Raw genomic sequence first — 16701 nt, forward strand, 5'->3', positions numbered from 1 at the left:
TAGAACTACCAACCTTCATGCAATAGAACCACCAACCTTCATGTAATAGATAAGTATTTTAGATGTTCAATATTTCATAGTGTATTTTGGATATATATTAGGAATTGAGATCATGTTTGGTACAAGATCTTTTCGAGGTTTTGAATGTTTCGGGTTTTATCGGATATCCATTTAGATTCGGGTTCGGTTCAGATAATACCCATAACCCGAAATACCACAAAACAAGATCCATTCGGTATTTACGTCGGGTTCGGATCGGTTCAGATTCATTTTTATCGGATCGGATTCGGTTCGGGTTTTCGGGTTCGGTTTATTTGCCCAGCCCTAGTGCAAATAAAGAATGTTTGGTGTGTAGGGAATACAAATTCTCTTTTTTTTATCCATTGAATCTTTATTGACAGTACAATCCTCTATCAGAGTGTGCATGACGTCTACTCTCTTACACGAAGCTGTCCCATTCTCGTAAAGGCTAGGCAGAATTGCTGTTAACTCTCTAAATGGCTAAGGTATGTGTTGCTTCATATCCACTGATCCAACTAGATTTTGGTCTTCTCTATACTGGTCCGTATATATGAATCCGAACACGTTCACAGCAATATACATCATCTTTTATTTCGAATTTTCTTCCAAAACACTCAAGAAACGAGGAAGCCTAAGCTTAGAGATGTCCCTGGTTAAGAACAAATTACCACACTATGTTTACAATTTATTGACATCTCTGATATTTTGGACGAAAATATAAAAACAAAAAAGTTCGTAAAGAGCATTCTTTTTGAAGTTGTGAGATTAACATTGAGGATAGATTTTCTTGGATTGTCTTGGCTCAGGAGGTCCAATGAACAAACCAGTCTCCACTTCCATACTGTCATTGCCATCCGTGTTCACTTCTGATGATGTTAAGGTTGATGATGATGATGCTACTACTATTGCTCCCATTCCACTCAACTTTTTATTTACAAAATTCACCAAAATTCTTACTCACAATACATTATCTTTTCATAATAATAGTGGCATTTATGACTAGAGAAAAAAAAATTGTACCTTCTCATTCAGTTCTTTGTTTTCCTTAATGAGATTCCTCTCCTAAAAATTTTGACAAGGAACATAGAAATCTTCTTACTTGAGGTATTAATCAAAATTGTAGTCATAAGAAAAAGTATTAAAAATCGAAATAGAATACGATTATATATGTAACTATATAAATACGTATACACACATAGAAATGAATATGTTAAAGGTAAATTATGTTTTACCTCTTCCTTCAGCTTATCAATTTCTTCACGGAGTAATTGGTACTGAAAATAATTGAACATACAAAGAGATGTCAGCTAAAAATTCCATATAGTAAATATAATGAATAGACCTTTACATGTACATTTCACACTATATGTAGTTTCATTGTAGACTCTTTACTGCAATATTATCTTGAGGATGATAATATTCCATGCAAACCATGCACATGCACATCAATGATATGCTCATGCATGGAACGCCCATAGACCGCAATGTAATAATATCATTAAATGTTTAGCAGAGCAATATCTATTGTTCTTAAAAACGTTTTTGCATAGTAATAAATGACGAAATTAAAACATGTTTTCATAAAAAAAATTGGTAAATTAGGATGATATGTAGTTGAAAGGGAAAAAACATGAACATTTAACTTCCTTCATTCTAAGTAAAGTACAATATATATCTACACTTAATATTCTAAAAAAACATCAGAGGAATAATATTCTAAACCACATTAGACAAACAAGGATTTTTTGAATGGATCCAAAATTTAAATTATCATTGGAAATGATAAGTTAGTGTATGTACGAATGAAATCGATAACGTTTCATGATAACTGTTTTTTTAGATAAGAGTACCTTCTTGGCTCTTATCCTGGTCAAGCCTCGCTCCAACTGATTCTCTAACTGGTGCAGCTCTTCAATAGAACATACATCAATACCTTCTCCGAGCATTTTTCTGCAATTATTTTATAATTGAATGATCTCACAGATTCTAAATCATATCAATAAAAATTACAGTATATTATAAGATGTTATGAGTTTTAAACCGTTTAATTATCTCAAGTTGCTCAATCTTTTTTGTCAAGCCATATGTTTCGCCTCTTGCTTGCTGTAAAGTAAATAGTGTAGTCGGTGAAACATTTAAAGACACGTAAATTCATCTTTACGAAAAGTTATTCATCCACAATATGTAAAACCCAACAAAGGATGAGAATTCATTTTGATCAAAATTAAAATCAGAGATCGGAAAAGAGAGTTTTAATTACCTGAGAATCTGCATCTCTCTTATGGTTAATTCCAATTTCTGTGACTCGTCTCTGGTATCGTTCTATTGTTTTTGAAATACTGAGAATAATCAAAGAAATGAAAACGTGGAGTCAAAACGTAAGCTTTTTTACTTCACCTTCCAACAAGCAAAATAACTATATCATACATTATTATATTATAATTCTAAAATCAAAAATTATGTGAAAAAATAAGTAAATATTTATGAAAGCAAAGTATATAATTGATCTCATGTTCTATTGGCGTTCAAAACTGTTCCTCTTTACTTCCAGATGCAGAAGATAGTAAAAACTATGAAAATAATGTAACTATAATATTAATGACGCAACATCAAACGACACAAATGTACACATATACAGAGACATGTAAATGTATATATAGGTGCACATGGACATGCTCAGATTGATAGTGAAATTAATAAGCTTTACCTATTCATAAATTATTAAGCAGTGCGTTAATAACTATGGTTAATTGGTTATGTGGTTAACAATGCCTAGTTAATTGTGTTTACCCTCTCTTGGTTTTGCTCAAAAGACACTTAAATACACGTATTTAGTTTTAAGTGTCTAATCCTACCCTGTGCTTAATCAGCAAAGTTATTTATCAGACAACAAAATCAGTGTAGCTGTAAATAAAAATAAAAAAATGAGAGAAACCATAGAAAGAATGAAAATAATTCTGATCTACACACATGCGCTGACTCCTTCAGTGTCTTTGCTTACTAAAGCGTTTGTGGGTGAAAAGTGAAGCAAAATGTCTCTTTGATTCCACATTTTTACATATTTATCCATACATACATATATATGTATATATATATACTATCCATCAATATACACAAATATACAAAAGAAGCATGTAGATTGACTCGCATATATAATAGACTACAAATATATTATATCATGTATTCACCATGCCTAAACAGGTCTGTTCACACATAAATGAGTAATCCATCAACAAGTTCAAACATGCGTAGAAGTAATTACTATTTACTAATGTATATATATTCTATTAACTTTTTTTTTTTTTTTGATGACAAAAAAAAAAAAAAAAAAAAAAAATCAAACTCTCACAAACGCACACTTGTATGTATATATATGTGGAGAGAGGCTCAAAGACACATGCTACACATGTCTAAATGAGGAAATTTATCTTTGCTTCCAAGTATGGCATTTTTATCTAATTCATGAACACTCTAGTAACACCTATGCAGGTTTGGTCCTGGGCAAAGCCGGACGAAACATTAGTTTAGGATTCTCAAAAAAAATTTTAAAAGAATTATATATATATAAACCCCCAAATTTGTAAGAAAAAAATCCTCAAATATATAATTTTTTTAATGAAATCTTTATTAAAATCGTCTAAAACCCTTAAAATCTGAGGAGAGACCCTGGCCTATAGGCCTAATTTGAGTAGCTAAAGGATACTGTGCTAAAAATCATATATATATATATATATATATTATATATTGCCACATAATAAAACTGACTAGATATGTAGATAGCTATCATTGACTTTTCTTTGTTATAGATGGATAAACATCAAGTATCTGTAACTTTCCATTATAAAAGGCTCATTAGAGAGAGAAGAGAGTCTGATAGATCAACTCATCTACAGCTAGAAGTGGATGGCTCGCGACAAGCACACATATACATATATATACATCGTAGGTGCCATGTAAATCTGATTACCACACTAACTACAATCCTATAAGAAGTACTCCATTTTTCTTCTCCCATCTACTTTTCTTCAGAATAACAAAAATCACCATTGAATTACTCTCTATAATGACTTTGCCAATTACATAATCAAATTTAATCCATTGCTTCTACAAATTAGCCCGTAATCGAATCAATCAGTACTGTAAATCGATTTTAGCACAAGAAGTGTCGATAAGCAAAGAGAGGGATAGCCGGATAGGATAAGAAACAAATATGAACATACCTAGAGCTAGAGAACTCATAGAGTTTGGATGTTGGTGAGAAGATGATCAAAGCAACTTCAGCATCACAGAGGACCGATAACTCGAAAGCTTTCTTCAAAAGTCCATTTCTTCTCTTGGAGAAGGTCACTTGCCTGCTAGTTGCGTTCTCTATTCTCTTCATCTCCGTCTTTCCCCTCACCATCCTTTACTTTCTTATTTAATCTAAAATCTAAAACTTCTGCTTCAATCAAATCAAACAAACAAAAAAAATTATCTGATAAAACCAATAGTATATATCCAGAAATTAAAACTAATTATATGAATTAGACATAGACTAAAAAATTTCAAGAATATAAACTGAATTGAAATAAAATATTTAATTGGATTTTAGAAGAAAAAGGCAAACAATTATTTGCTAATAGAAAATGAATCCACTAAAACTAAAGAGAGATTTCGAGATTTACCCTCTTTGTATGTGTATGCGCTTGGCTTGATGTGTCTATATTTGTATGTGGGTGGAAAGAGAGATTAAAGCGAAAAAAAAAGAGAAGAAGAGAAGAGATCTTGGGAAGAGGTTATGATACAGATTGCTGGGAACTTCCTAGAAGCCCTAGATTTATAATGAAGGATGGGAGAGAAAGAAATTGTTTATTCTTTATGATAATATATTTGAGAAAGCCTTTTATTTTTTACCTTTTTATTAAATTGCCATTTTTAACATATGCCTACAGTGGTGGCCTATAGCCCTAAACCAATAGACCTGGCTCACTAGTACATTGCACTTTTATTTTTAGAAATCGTATTACGTAATTTATTTTCTACTTTTGGTAAACTTTAAATCCAAATTGGAAGGCAATATAATAAATAATTGAAATAATTCTGGGAGGGGAAAGAATAAGTTCCAATGGGATGACAAATTGACAATATAATATGAAATTTATTTCTACTGGATTTTAAATTGTATATTCGGTGGTGACAAACTTATAAATATATAACTCGTACCAGTCTATATATATAAATATATTTGGGTATCAATATCATGATACTGTTGGTGTAGTTGCCGATTTACCATCTCCTAAACTTGTAGGGTTAACGCATATCGGAAGTGAAGGTGAGATATAGTAGAAGTACTGGAGGAGATCTTGACACGTGCCCATGTTAACCGACAACCTCTAGATCCGGTGTCCGTCAAAGTGGGTTTTACCAGTCCATTGGTGGACAACAAGCAACTCTGTCGGTTGCCAGCTCCTCTCAGACAAGATGTACAAGATGTGCTCTATAATTTAACCTCGCACGCACCTTCTTATCTCCGTAGAAAAACAGAAACCAAAAGAATATTAAAACCCTTTGGACAAAATCGGTAAAACTTTAAGACAAAAAGTTACTGAAACAGCCATGAAGGCATAGTAGTCTGTGCAATAAATTAGTTTTTTTTTTTGCTTAATAATAAATAACTTTTGTTGTCTAAGTGGCTACTACGTTAAAGCATGATTAATGGAAGATTTTTAAAGTGAAATTCTTAGCAGAATATAAAAAACCGTCTCTTAACTTTTAACTAGAAAAAGTTAAAAACCGACTCTTAAATAAGATAGTACAGAAGATTTGTGCAGATACACGGTTTTAAACGTCGAAGTTTTTAAAAATGAGTATTATTTATTTGTTTTGATATAATTATCAAACACGATCTTCAAAATGAAATTTATATCTTTACTTTCATCATGTCCTCTTGGTTGTACATATGAGTGGACATTTTACCCGATATCCGAACCGAAATAATAAAATACTCGAACACGTATTGAATTAGAAGAAATTGGATATCCGAACCCGAACATGTAATATCCACACTCGAATAGATATCCGAAGATAGCCGACCATATGAATACTTGATCCTATATTTCTAGTTTACTTCTCTAATTTTATTCAAAATATTTATATTAATATGACACATGACTTAAACTTAGATAATATACATATAATTATGGAAAAAACATTTGCTACTCACTTAAAATACATATCAAGTTCTTGTTTCTTACATTAACAAAAGTTGCATCCAAAATTTAAAAATAATAACTAAATTAGTACCTTTCTATTTTAAAGTTTTATCTTCAAACCTATTAATAGTTTAATTTATTAAAAATTAAAAACCAGTTAAGTTAAAATTATATATTTTAAATACAAAAACTTAAGCAGTGAAAATTTTAATTTTTTTCTTTCAAAATCTAAATATCTGAACCCGATCCGAAATAAACAAATTCGAATTTAAAATATCCGAATCCGGCCAAAAATATAGAAATACACGAATGAGTTCTATACTTTTATACCGAAATACTCGAAAATCTGAAAAATCCAAAAAATCTAAATATCTAAAAATCTGAAATAGCCTATCCGAACCTGAATGAGTATCCATACTCCCATCTCTAGTTGTACAGATGAAGATTCTGCAGGTGAGACAGAACTTTACCTGTGTTATAAATAAATAAATAATAAATCGTCCGTACAACCCTCTTATTATAACAGCGACCATACTCTCGTCTCAGCGAGACACCAACTACACAATATCACGTGGCAGCTAAGCCTCTTTGTTTGGTAAACTTCTTAACCATTCTTTTACTTTTACTTTATTCGTTTCATTTTAATTATTGTAACTATTCTGCATCAGCAAGTGGTTATCCACTATTGGATGCTTTTTATTTTACTAATGATACATTTAAATAACACTTGCATATTTGTTAATCTTTTCATATCTCGGTACAGGTGTCGCACGCTACGAGGACCACTTCTTTTTCACCTATTAAGCTTAGTAATGTGTGCGTGTGTTTTGTTCCTCTCTTGTTCTCGCCAGTATAATGCTTTTTTTTTTAATATTTTTTTTTGTCATCTATAATGCCTTTTTTATAATATGTGAATTATCATAAAATGAATCGTTGTTGTACATGTTCAAAGATTAGAGCGGTTAAACCGTCCATTGCCAAAAAGAAACAACAAAAAGGCTGACATGTTGAGATTGGAAATCATCTACAGAGAACTAAGAAAAACGAAACCACAGCCGCGGCATAATGCTTGTTGAAATGCCTTTCCTTACCTAAAAACAAGAAACCTATGTGTATCAACTTTTGCTGATAACCATAATGATAATAGAGAAAATTAGCTTAATATACATAATTGATGGTCAAATTAGCAATCTACACATAATTTAACATATGTGTAAATTGTTATATCTTTCTTATCTTAAATTCTTAAAAATGTTATTTTTAACGCTTTTTTTTATACGTTCTTAGATTCTCTTTCTTCTTACAATTTATTTTCTTTTATACTTTCATTCTCTTTTTTCTTTTTACATTCTCGCATTCTCTTTCTTTTTTCACATTTCTTCACATGACTCTTACTTTTATTTTACACTCTCATTCTTTTTATTTTCCTTCTCTTTCCTCCAAGGAATTATTTATCAGATAAATTCTATTTACCAAAAAAAAAAACAGTTAACTCACAAATTATGTATCAACCCATTTTCTAGCTATCAAATCAAGTTTCAAATAATGTACAAGCCGACGAATAATTTATCAAATCATTAATGAGCTATACAAACAATGCATCAATTAACAACAAGTCTTTGGTAATATCATACAACAATTTATCAATTTTTGATACTAAACTATGTATCAGCTAATAAAACATGTAACAAAAAACAAATCATTTATCATATAAAAAACTATTTCTCAATTAAAAAATTAACTCACTTATCAAACCATTTATAAAGTACCCAACCCATATATCAATTAACTACAAGTCTTTTGTAAGATCATAAGAACCATTTATCATTTATTTGTTATGCAACTATGTATCTACTAACATAACATGTACCATATAACGAATCATTTATCATATAACAAATCATTTCTCAAGAAAAATGTATCAAGTCAAATCCATGTTTCAACTAATTTATCAGCTAAAAATCATATGTGAAACAAATGTATAAACTGAAAAACCATTTATCAAAATATTGATCAGTTAATAAATTATATAAAAATTAATAATAAATATTTTTGAACATTTTACTTACTTCAACCTTTTGTCGTCTGGATAAATTTGTGTTGGAGATATTTTCCCTTTTCCACATGGATTTCTTTTCATTTAAAGGAGGCTCTAGTCTCCATATCTGCCCAACACAACACTTTTAAAATAGAATTTTTAAAAACTTGGTTCCAAGATAAAGATAGTATTTTACCACAGCAATTGGTGTTAGTGTTGGAGATAGCTAAATACAAAGTGAGTTGAGTTTGGAAGAGAAGAAACTAAAATAATAATTGGAAACTAAAGTTAAGAAAAATGAAATGCAGATTGTGTTTGTGAGAGGAAAGGAAAGAAAAGTAAAAAAAAGATGATATAGAGCTAATAGAGATGATGAGAGAGAGCTAAAAAAAGAATCACTTTTCTGACAAAAAACTTACACACTTTAGATACCTTACACGTCTTACACACATACATAAAGCTATTAGATTAGATCGGTAGGGGTAAAATTGAAACTGTAATTATTTTCTGTTTATGAGGGGTATATCGCAAATATAGGATATCTTTAGGGCTATGTACGCCAATTAACTCATGATAATATATCACTTACGCAAAAACTAAAACAAATTCTGGTACATAAGTAGTAATTAGATCAAATGATTTGACTTCCAAAATTTACCAATGGATCCAATCGTGATTCTTAGACTATTTATAAGACCAGCACCAATGTAAATCATTAATATGATCATATATAGTTTAAGTTCATGCTAAATGATTATCTATGGTTTGGATTACATATTAGTAGATGGAGAAGTTAATGGGTATAACATTTGCATAATAAAAAGTTTACTAATTTTACTCCTCTAATATAAATATTGTTTGGTCAATGAAATTTCGTTATCAAAATTTTGTCTAGTGTATAGTAAGCATAAGCAATCAAATCATATAATGCATAATATAATGGTCTAATGTTGTATATGAGCAGTCGCCTAATCTGATTAGGTCCTGGCTAAACCGCAATATGGTTTTCTCGCATTCATAGCTCATTGTACCTTTCTCCGCGAACCAAACCACATGTTACTCGTCTCTTTAATATCTCCCAATATCGCCGCTCAATTCTTCTTCAATAGCAACCACTGAAACTTTGAGAAGCTGAGACATGACTAAGTTGAGTTTGTTGTTAATACGTATCAATCATTCACAAGAATTGAAATCAGTAAAGAACCAATATAACTTCATTATTTTGATTTCGGGCACTTAAATTTCGGGAGGATCTCTATAATATTATTTGAGAAGTTAGGTTTTTACGTGTCGCGCTCACGTTAATTCATACGACGGTCAATTAAATATGTATCCTTAATGAATTAAAAATATTAAATACAATTACCATTATCTATTTTTTTTATTTCTTTTGTAATAGCATAATTATCTAGCGTTAATTTTTTTTCTTTTCATTTTAGTTTTTTTTTTCTTTTTATATTATTTCCAAATAACATTTATAATTAAAAAAATATTAACAAAATAATCATAATTTTAAAAAAAAATATACATTACAAATAATATGATTTCACAAAAAAGAAAAGTTCCCAAACATAATCCTGATATTAAAATATAATATATTCCTTTGAAAAATAATCTTAAATAACATAATATGTGTGTATATATATAAAGTAATGAAATTTTTTTATATCAAGCTATTTTCTCATATGATTAAAAACAAATTTCAATAACATAAATTGAAATATATTTTATGAGCTAAAAATATTTCAGAATTAATACTATTGGATGTATTTTTTTTTTAAATGTTAATTATGATTTACACTTTCTTTATATTATTTTATCAAATTACCTAGATAAAATTAATACTTTACTTAGATAGTATGCTTTATCAAAAATAATTCACAAAATAAAAATTGGGTTATTATTATATTTGTTTTTTAAATTAACATAATAGTTTTTCCTATATAAAATGATTTCTTTAAATAATAATTTGAAATTTTTTTATATTTATTTTAAATATTTTGTAATATTACAAAAAAAAATTAAGCAAAATAACAAATTTTAGAAAAAGAAACTAAAGTATATTTCTACTATAAGTCTATTGGGATCAAGTAATTACAAAAAAAAAAACTTTTAAATAGCCTAACTCAATATACTTTTAATGAACTATGATATTACCATTAATAAATTATTTTTACTTAAAATTTTGAGTTTGATTTTTATTTTATTTTTAATATTTATACCACCCGATATATCCATAATAAGAATAATTAAATTAATTTTAATTTATATTAATTTTATTTAAAATAATTTTCAGTATTTCTTATACATCTAAAGTATAAATTAATTAGAATTTAAAATTGTTTTATTATTTTGTAAAGTTTGATATCCTTTAAAAAAATTCAAATTGCATTACTTATATTTGTTTATGCAGCTTTGTACCGATTATCACTTTAGTTTTTAAATTATTTTTACAATTCAACATCAATAAGAAAGATTATGAAAATATATTTACATATTTTAGAAAAGAACCAAACTCATGCAACGAATAAAACCAATATGATTTGGTTAGTTGTACTTCAATTTATAGATATATATATCTAACTCCATATATACATAAAATAAATAACTGGTTCCACTCAAAACTCTTAAACCCAAAATTAAAAGATCTAATTAAGGTAAAAAACTAAAACAACAACCAAACTAAATGCAAATAACAAGTTAATCAAAATTTTAATTTATTAAGAACAATTTGTTTAGGATAAATGATTGCTGTCTACATGAAGTATTGGCCATCATATGGCTAACCAACCATGTAAACTAAACTAATGTATATCTAACTACACGAAGTATATTTTCTGCATGAAAACATCCCTCAACTTAACGATGTTATGTAGTTAACATCACCAATTTAATTTCGTTCATCCAAACACTGATATAGATGTCAGAGACTTAAAATATCTCGTTTTATCAATAAAATATAACTGATAAGATAGTAATTTAACTAAATGATATTTTAGCCTACGTTTTAAAAGCGTAAGAATATTTTTAACAAAATCTAATTTACAAAATCAATATGTTTGAACATTTTTCACAAGTAGTGTTTTAACATTTTTATTTTAGTGTATTCAAAAAATATATAATTATATTATTTTTATTTTTATTAAATATGAAAGTTATATAAGATATTATGTAATTTAGTTTTTAATTATTTTAATCAATTTTCTTATGAAATTTTAATAAACGGTCTATTATTTGTTTGATTAATTGTGTGATATATACTTATTTGACACATTTTTAATGGATACAATTTTCTTATGAAAATATAAATGAAGTAATTTATTAATTCAATTAATTTTATATCAAACAAATAAAATGTTAGTGTCAGTAAATTGACATGAAATAAGTTTTATAATAAAAAATGATCAAAAAAGTATGTACCACACAATTAATAAAAAATTTAGAGAAATTTTATTAAGAGTCAAAACAAATTAAAATAATTAAAGACCAAAGTTAATACTATCTTATATAACTTTCATATTTAATTAAATTACCGTCAGATACATCATATTTTAATTGATAAAAATGGAAGATTTACACAGTCGCCGACATCCACATCAATATTTGGATGAATTAAATTAAACTCGTGATGTTAACTACATAACATCATTAAATCGAAGGATGTTGTTATGCATAATATATACTTTGTGTAGCTAGATATACATTAATTTAGTTTGCATGGTTAACCATGTGATGATCAATACTTCATATAGTCAACAATCATTTTTCCAAAATTTTATGGTTGAATTTTGAGAAGTATATGCAATATGATATACCCAAACAATAACCAAACTAATTAAATAGATATTATATATCCAAAAATCACATGTCTAATCAAAATAACATAGTACTATATAACAAATCATAGTTACAAATTAAAAAATAATGAAAATTTGAAAATAAAATATTAACTAATTTTGTCTTGTATTTGTTTTGTTAATATTTATATGTGCATGAGCACGGAAAAATCACCTAGTACTTTAATATCATCAAACTGGATATGAGGAAAAATAGGAAAAGAGAACAACAGCCAATGCAATATGATACCAGTTTTAGTTGTTCTCTCTTCTAGCAGCCAATGCTTCATTTGTGAAAAAAAAAACTGGAGATGGCTAACTGTGTTGAAGGGACACATGCAGTTTGAGGGATGAATGTTAATCATGAGATGTGTAAAAGTGTTTGATATGGATATCTATACAGGTATCATTGAAAGCAATCATATTCACATGTCTTCTTCAATACAAGAAGCGAAATCAGTCTTACATAAACCCTCCTCATGCCTCCTTCTGCGTAAAGTTTTTCTTTTAATTATGTGTAAAGCCTTTTTTTATGTGTAAAGTTTAGCTTGTTTCTTCTGAGATTGTTGGATTTACAAATGAATTATAGATTTTAATTAGCAATCAGAGCTTTTTGATGCTTGGTAGGTTGTAATGTAGATTACAAATTGATATTATATATCTCTATAATCTCGTAAATATTCCTCAATTCCTTTTTTCTTTGTGATACCAGTTGGTACACCATAATAGACCGGGACAGCTCCAATCAAGAATACATACACACTTCTCGAGCTGCAGCTATGAATGAACACCGATTTTGCGTCAATGCTTGTGGTTGCACTCAATATGCCTTGACTCATCAACATTCGATTGAGCTGGCTGGTTACGGAAGACGGTTTGTTGAGAAGTGATTCCTTGAGTAAAACGTGCATATGAAAGGAGTGAAGACAGTGAGGAGAAGAAGAAGAAGCGTGAAGCACAAGAAACAAGCAAGAAGAATCAAGAAACGTGAAGGAAGGAAGAAGAAGAAAAGTCAACAAGGAAGTTAGTTATGTAACTAGTAGTTAAGAAGTGAGTAGTCAAGTTAAGAGTCAGTTGATTAGTAAGCAAACTAAGTTCAGAGTTGGTAAGAGAGTAAACTAAGAGAGTTGGTAAGAGTTGTTAGAATAGTCAAGCTTTGAAGTGTAAGATTAGTCTAAGACTAGAAGTATGGAATAGGTTTAAGTGACCAAGGAAGTATGGTAAGTGTCAGCAAGAAGTCTAATATAAAGACTGTCATCGTTTGTAAGAAGGTATGCAAGTATGAATGAAAAATCAGTTTGGAAAAACTAAGTCTTGCATAAACAAAAACAGAGAGAAACAGAGAACAAGAGTAAGAGTTTAAGAGAGAAACAAAACAAAGAAAGAGACAAAGTGAAGAACAAATGTGCAAAGGAGAAGAATCTCAACATGGTATCAGAGCTCACTTGATGCGTGGAGCCTGTTTAATCAAAAGAACAAGAAGAAGGAAAGAAGATACCAAAGGAGTGGCTCAAGAAGCCAAACTGAAGAACTTGGTGATCAAAGAAGACACCAATCAAAGAAGACGGCAATTTGTAGTTTGACAAGTCTCCAAGAAGCAAGCATCTCCAGGGACCCATCCAGGAAGCTTCTAGATTCCTAGAAGAAAAGAATAGTTAACAAAAAAAAGCAGACTCGTGCCTAGTTGTGGATTCCAAAGATGGATCTAAACAATCTTGTCCATGTGAAAATGTAAACTCTTTAGAAGAAGAGATATTTAAATGTAAAAAAAATTTTGGTTGGCATGGCAATATTATGATTTATAGAAAGAGAGCCATCATACCTTAGGGATTTTCTAACTACATATGTTCTCTTTCGTGTCTTCTACAGAGGATCCAGAAGATGTGTGGCTTTCCTCCAATATTGATTTAAATACTGGAGCTACATCATCAACCACGGTGGAACCCCATAGTTCTTCTCAAGTATCTTTTAGGTATAGAAGTAGCTCATAATGCTTCAGGGATCTACTTATGCCAACGGAAGTTTGCTCTAGACATTATCATTGAAGCATGACTTCTTGGTTCAAACCTTGCATCTTTTCTGATGGATAAGGATCACCAATTTGCATTGGTTGAAGGTGCACGATTTCAGAACAGACTAGATATCGACGTTTAGTTGGAAGATTGATTTACTTGAGAGTAACGAGACATGAGTCGTTATATGCAATTCATACTCTTTCACAATTTATGCAAGGTCTTAAACAAGAGCATTGGGATGCAGCCATTCATGTGTACAATATCTGAAATGAAACCCATGATACAAAATATTACTGAAGGCATGGCAGCCCTTGTCTTTGAGTGTCTGGTGTGATGCGGGCTGAGGACCATGTCCCATCCTATGGATATCTTTACCGGCCTGATTTATTCAGCTAGGTGGGTCACCGGTTTCTTGGAAAACATTCAAACAAGCACAATCTCTTGCTCGTCGACAGAGGAAGAATACAAGGCAATGCCGGATACAGTTCAAGAGTTGATTTGGTTGTAAAATCTACTGACTACATTTAGCGTATGCTTTGACAAACCAGTTACGTTTCATTGTGATAACATTTCTGCAATTCATATGGAAACTAATCTCATTTTCCATAAAAGGACGAAGCATTTGGAATTAATTATCATTTCATAAAAGATAATATCGTGGAAGGTTTTGTTACAACATAACATGTTTCGACAAAGTTGCAATTTGTTGATATTTTGACGTAGACACTTGGTAAGAAAGAGTTTCCAGCATTTCTTGTTTGTTGAGTTGGAAGTTCAAAACCTACACCCTCCAACTTGAGGGAGGGTATTGAGATATGTACAGATCTATAATAGTTATGATTGGATATGATTGTATATTATGTGTATCTATGTTTTAGGATATAAACGTTTGAATAAATATAAGATCTTGGACCTAAGAATTGATACATGAAACACTTTCCATATATTCTGTTTTTGACAAAACATTTCCAATTTTAGTAAATTAATGATTCTTAATATGAAAATCTTAACTTTTCAAAATTCTCTGACTTATCTACAACATAAATTCAGTATCAACATACATGTGTGTATATATTGATTAGTAGGCTAAAAGAAGAAGAGAAGAAAACTTACAAAGACTGAAAAGTTAGGTGAACAAAGAAAAAGAATAAAATGGATACAGGTTTCTTCACCGTCGTCTTTGTCTTTGTGGGGCTCTTCATCATCTTGGCTCTTGTAGCTTGCTTGTTTTGTGTCCCACGACTTATCAAACGGTTTACGAGTGATGCATAATTTTTTTTTTTGTCAATGATGCATAACTATTATTCTGTTACCAATTAATTATGTCCTTTTTGTTACTTTTCAATCAAGTTTTGTTTCACCTAATGATATTGTTGTAACTCTATTATATTTGCATAAATAAATTATTGATAAAGTCAAAGAACTTCCAAATCTACCACCTATTAAACAACACTACAGTTCATATTACTGAAACAGAGCTTTAAATATTTTTTTTTTGTAACACAAACAAAGCTTTAAATATAAGAGAATATCAGAGCATCTATTCCACATGCCTACAGGCTACAATAGTACTTTAGATACTTCTAATTTCTTGAATTTGACATTAATCCTAGAAAATCAAGAAATATCAGTTGGACATTTTAACTACACACAATGATTCAAAAGATTTTCAAGCTTCATCAACTGTGTAAGACTAGACACAAAGGGTTTAGAATAATTAAACAAAACCTAAACATTCAAGATTCAAGAAAACTATTACTGTTGGCGGCAAGATACATACAAGCACCAAACAAAGCAAAAAAAAAAAAACAGAAAATAAAAAAATAATACTTTTTCATGAATATATTATCAATCACTTTCTAGAATCCTACAGATACTAAATCACAACTAGTTAGTAATGATATGAAAATAGTTCTCTAAGAAATATTTCTGCTGCGTAAATGGTATTTTCTTATAAGCATATATCAGTTACTGTTTTCAAAGATTAAGAAGCAATAAGTTTCTACAGTCTCACGAATACTAGATCAATGACAGAAATATTGCCAAGACTCAGAGACCAAGGGATAGAGACAATACAATAACAGAGAAATTTTCAATCATTGTTATTGTAAAACTCAAGTCAACGTATACAATTTATAGAATATTATACAGTAATCATTAGCCTACTATGCAAAGTTGTGAAGAAGTCATTTCATATGTTTACAATGATCACTATGGGTTAAGAGTATAACACAAAACACAAACATTCAAGATTTAAGGAAACTACGACCACATTCTGCAAGAGTATCTCACCTACGTTAATCTAGAAGTGACTTCATAAAAATAAGATACATTATATATAATACATACAAGCACCAAACTAATTTAGAATAATAACTTTTTCAAATCAACATACAGATTACTAATACATTATATATAATACATACAAGCACCAAACTAATTTAGAATAATAACTCAAAACAGATACATTCAAAAGTCAAGCCAACTACTTACACAATCTACAGGAGTTTGGCCTGTGAACCTACAAGAGATTCTAAAATATACCCAAGTCATAAAAGGGAGACCTTAAAATACATATAAAAGCACCAAACCAAAGAGAT

General features: G+C 29.6%; 1 protein-coding gene across 2 annotated transcripts; it reads right to left on the bottom strand.

Annotated features, from left to right (window-relative positions):
* Positions 1–586: 586 nt before the first annotated feature.
* On the bottom strand, positions 587–4939 carry LOC106368460 (agamous-like MADS-box protein AGL19). Of its 2 annotated transcripts, none has more exons than XM_013808424.3 (8): positions 4686–4939; positions 4242–4459; positions 2282–2360; positions 2063–2124; positions 1872–1971; positions 1254–1295; positions 1042–1083; positions 587–945 (listed from the first exon to the last, which is right to left on the bottom strand). In XM_013808424.3, exons 2-8 carry the CDS (start codon positions 4421–4423, stop codon positions 787–789), a joined length of 666 nt encoding a protein of 221 aa, XP_013663878.1. In that variant the 5' UTR covers positions 4424–4459; positions 4686–4939; the 3' UTR covers positions 587–786. The 2 variants fall into 2 exon arrangements, with proteins under 2 accessions (XP_013663878.1, XP_013663879.1); XM_013808425.3 differs by having other exon boundaries at positions 4242–4443; positions 4686–4871.
* Positions 4940–16701: the final 11762 nt, after the last annotated feature.

The sequence above is a fragment of the Brassica napus genome, chromosome A8 (assembly GCF_020379485.1).
Source record: "Brassica napus cultivar Da-Ae chromosome A8, Da-Ae, whole genome shotgun sequence".
Classification (NCBI taxonomy): domain Eukaryota; kingdom Viridiplantae; phylum Streptophyta; class Magnoliopsida; order Brassicales; family Brassicaceae; genus Brassica; species Brassica napus.

Coding starts and splice junctions, on each gene's coding strand:
- LOC106368460 (XM_013808424.3), bottom strand. CDS start 4,423: ATGGTGAGGGGAAAGACGGAGATGAAGAGAATAGAGAACGCAACTAGC. Junction 2,125..2,281: donor AGAGAGATGCAGATTCTCAG/GTAATTAAAACT, acceptor TTTACTTTACAG/CAAGCAAGAGGCGAAACATA. Junction 1,084..1,253: donor TTGATAAGCTGAAGGAAGAG/GTAAAACATAAT, acceptor CAAAATTTTTAG/GAGAGGAATCTCATTAAGGA.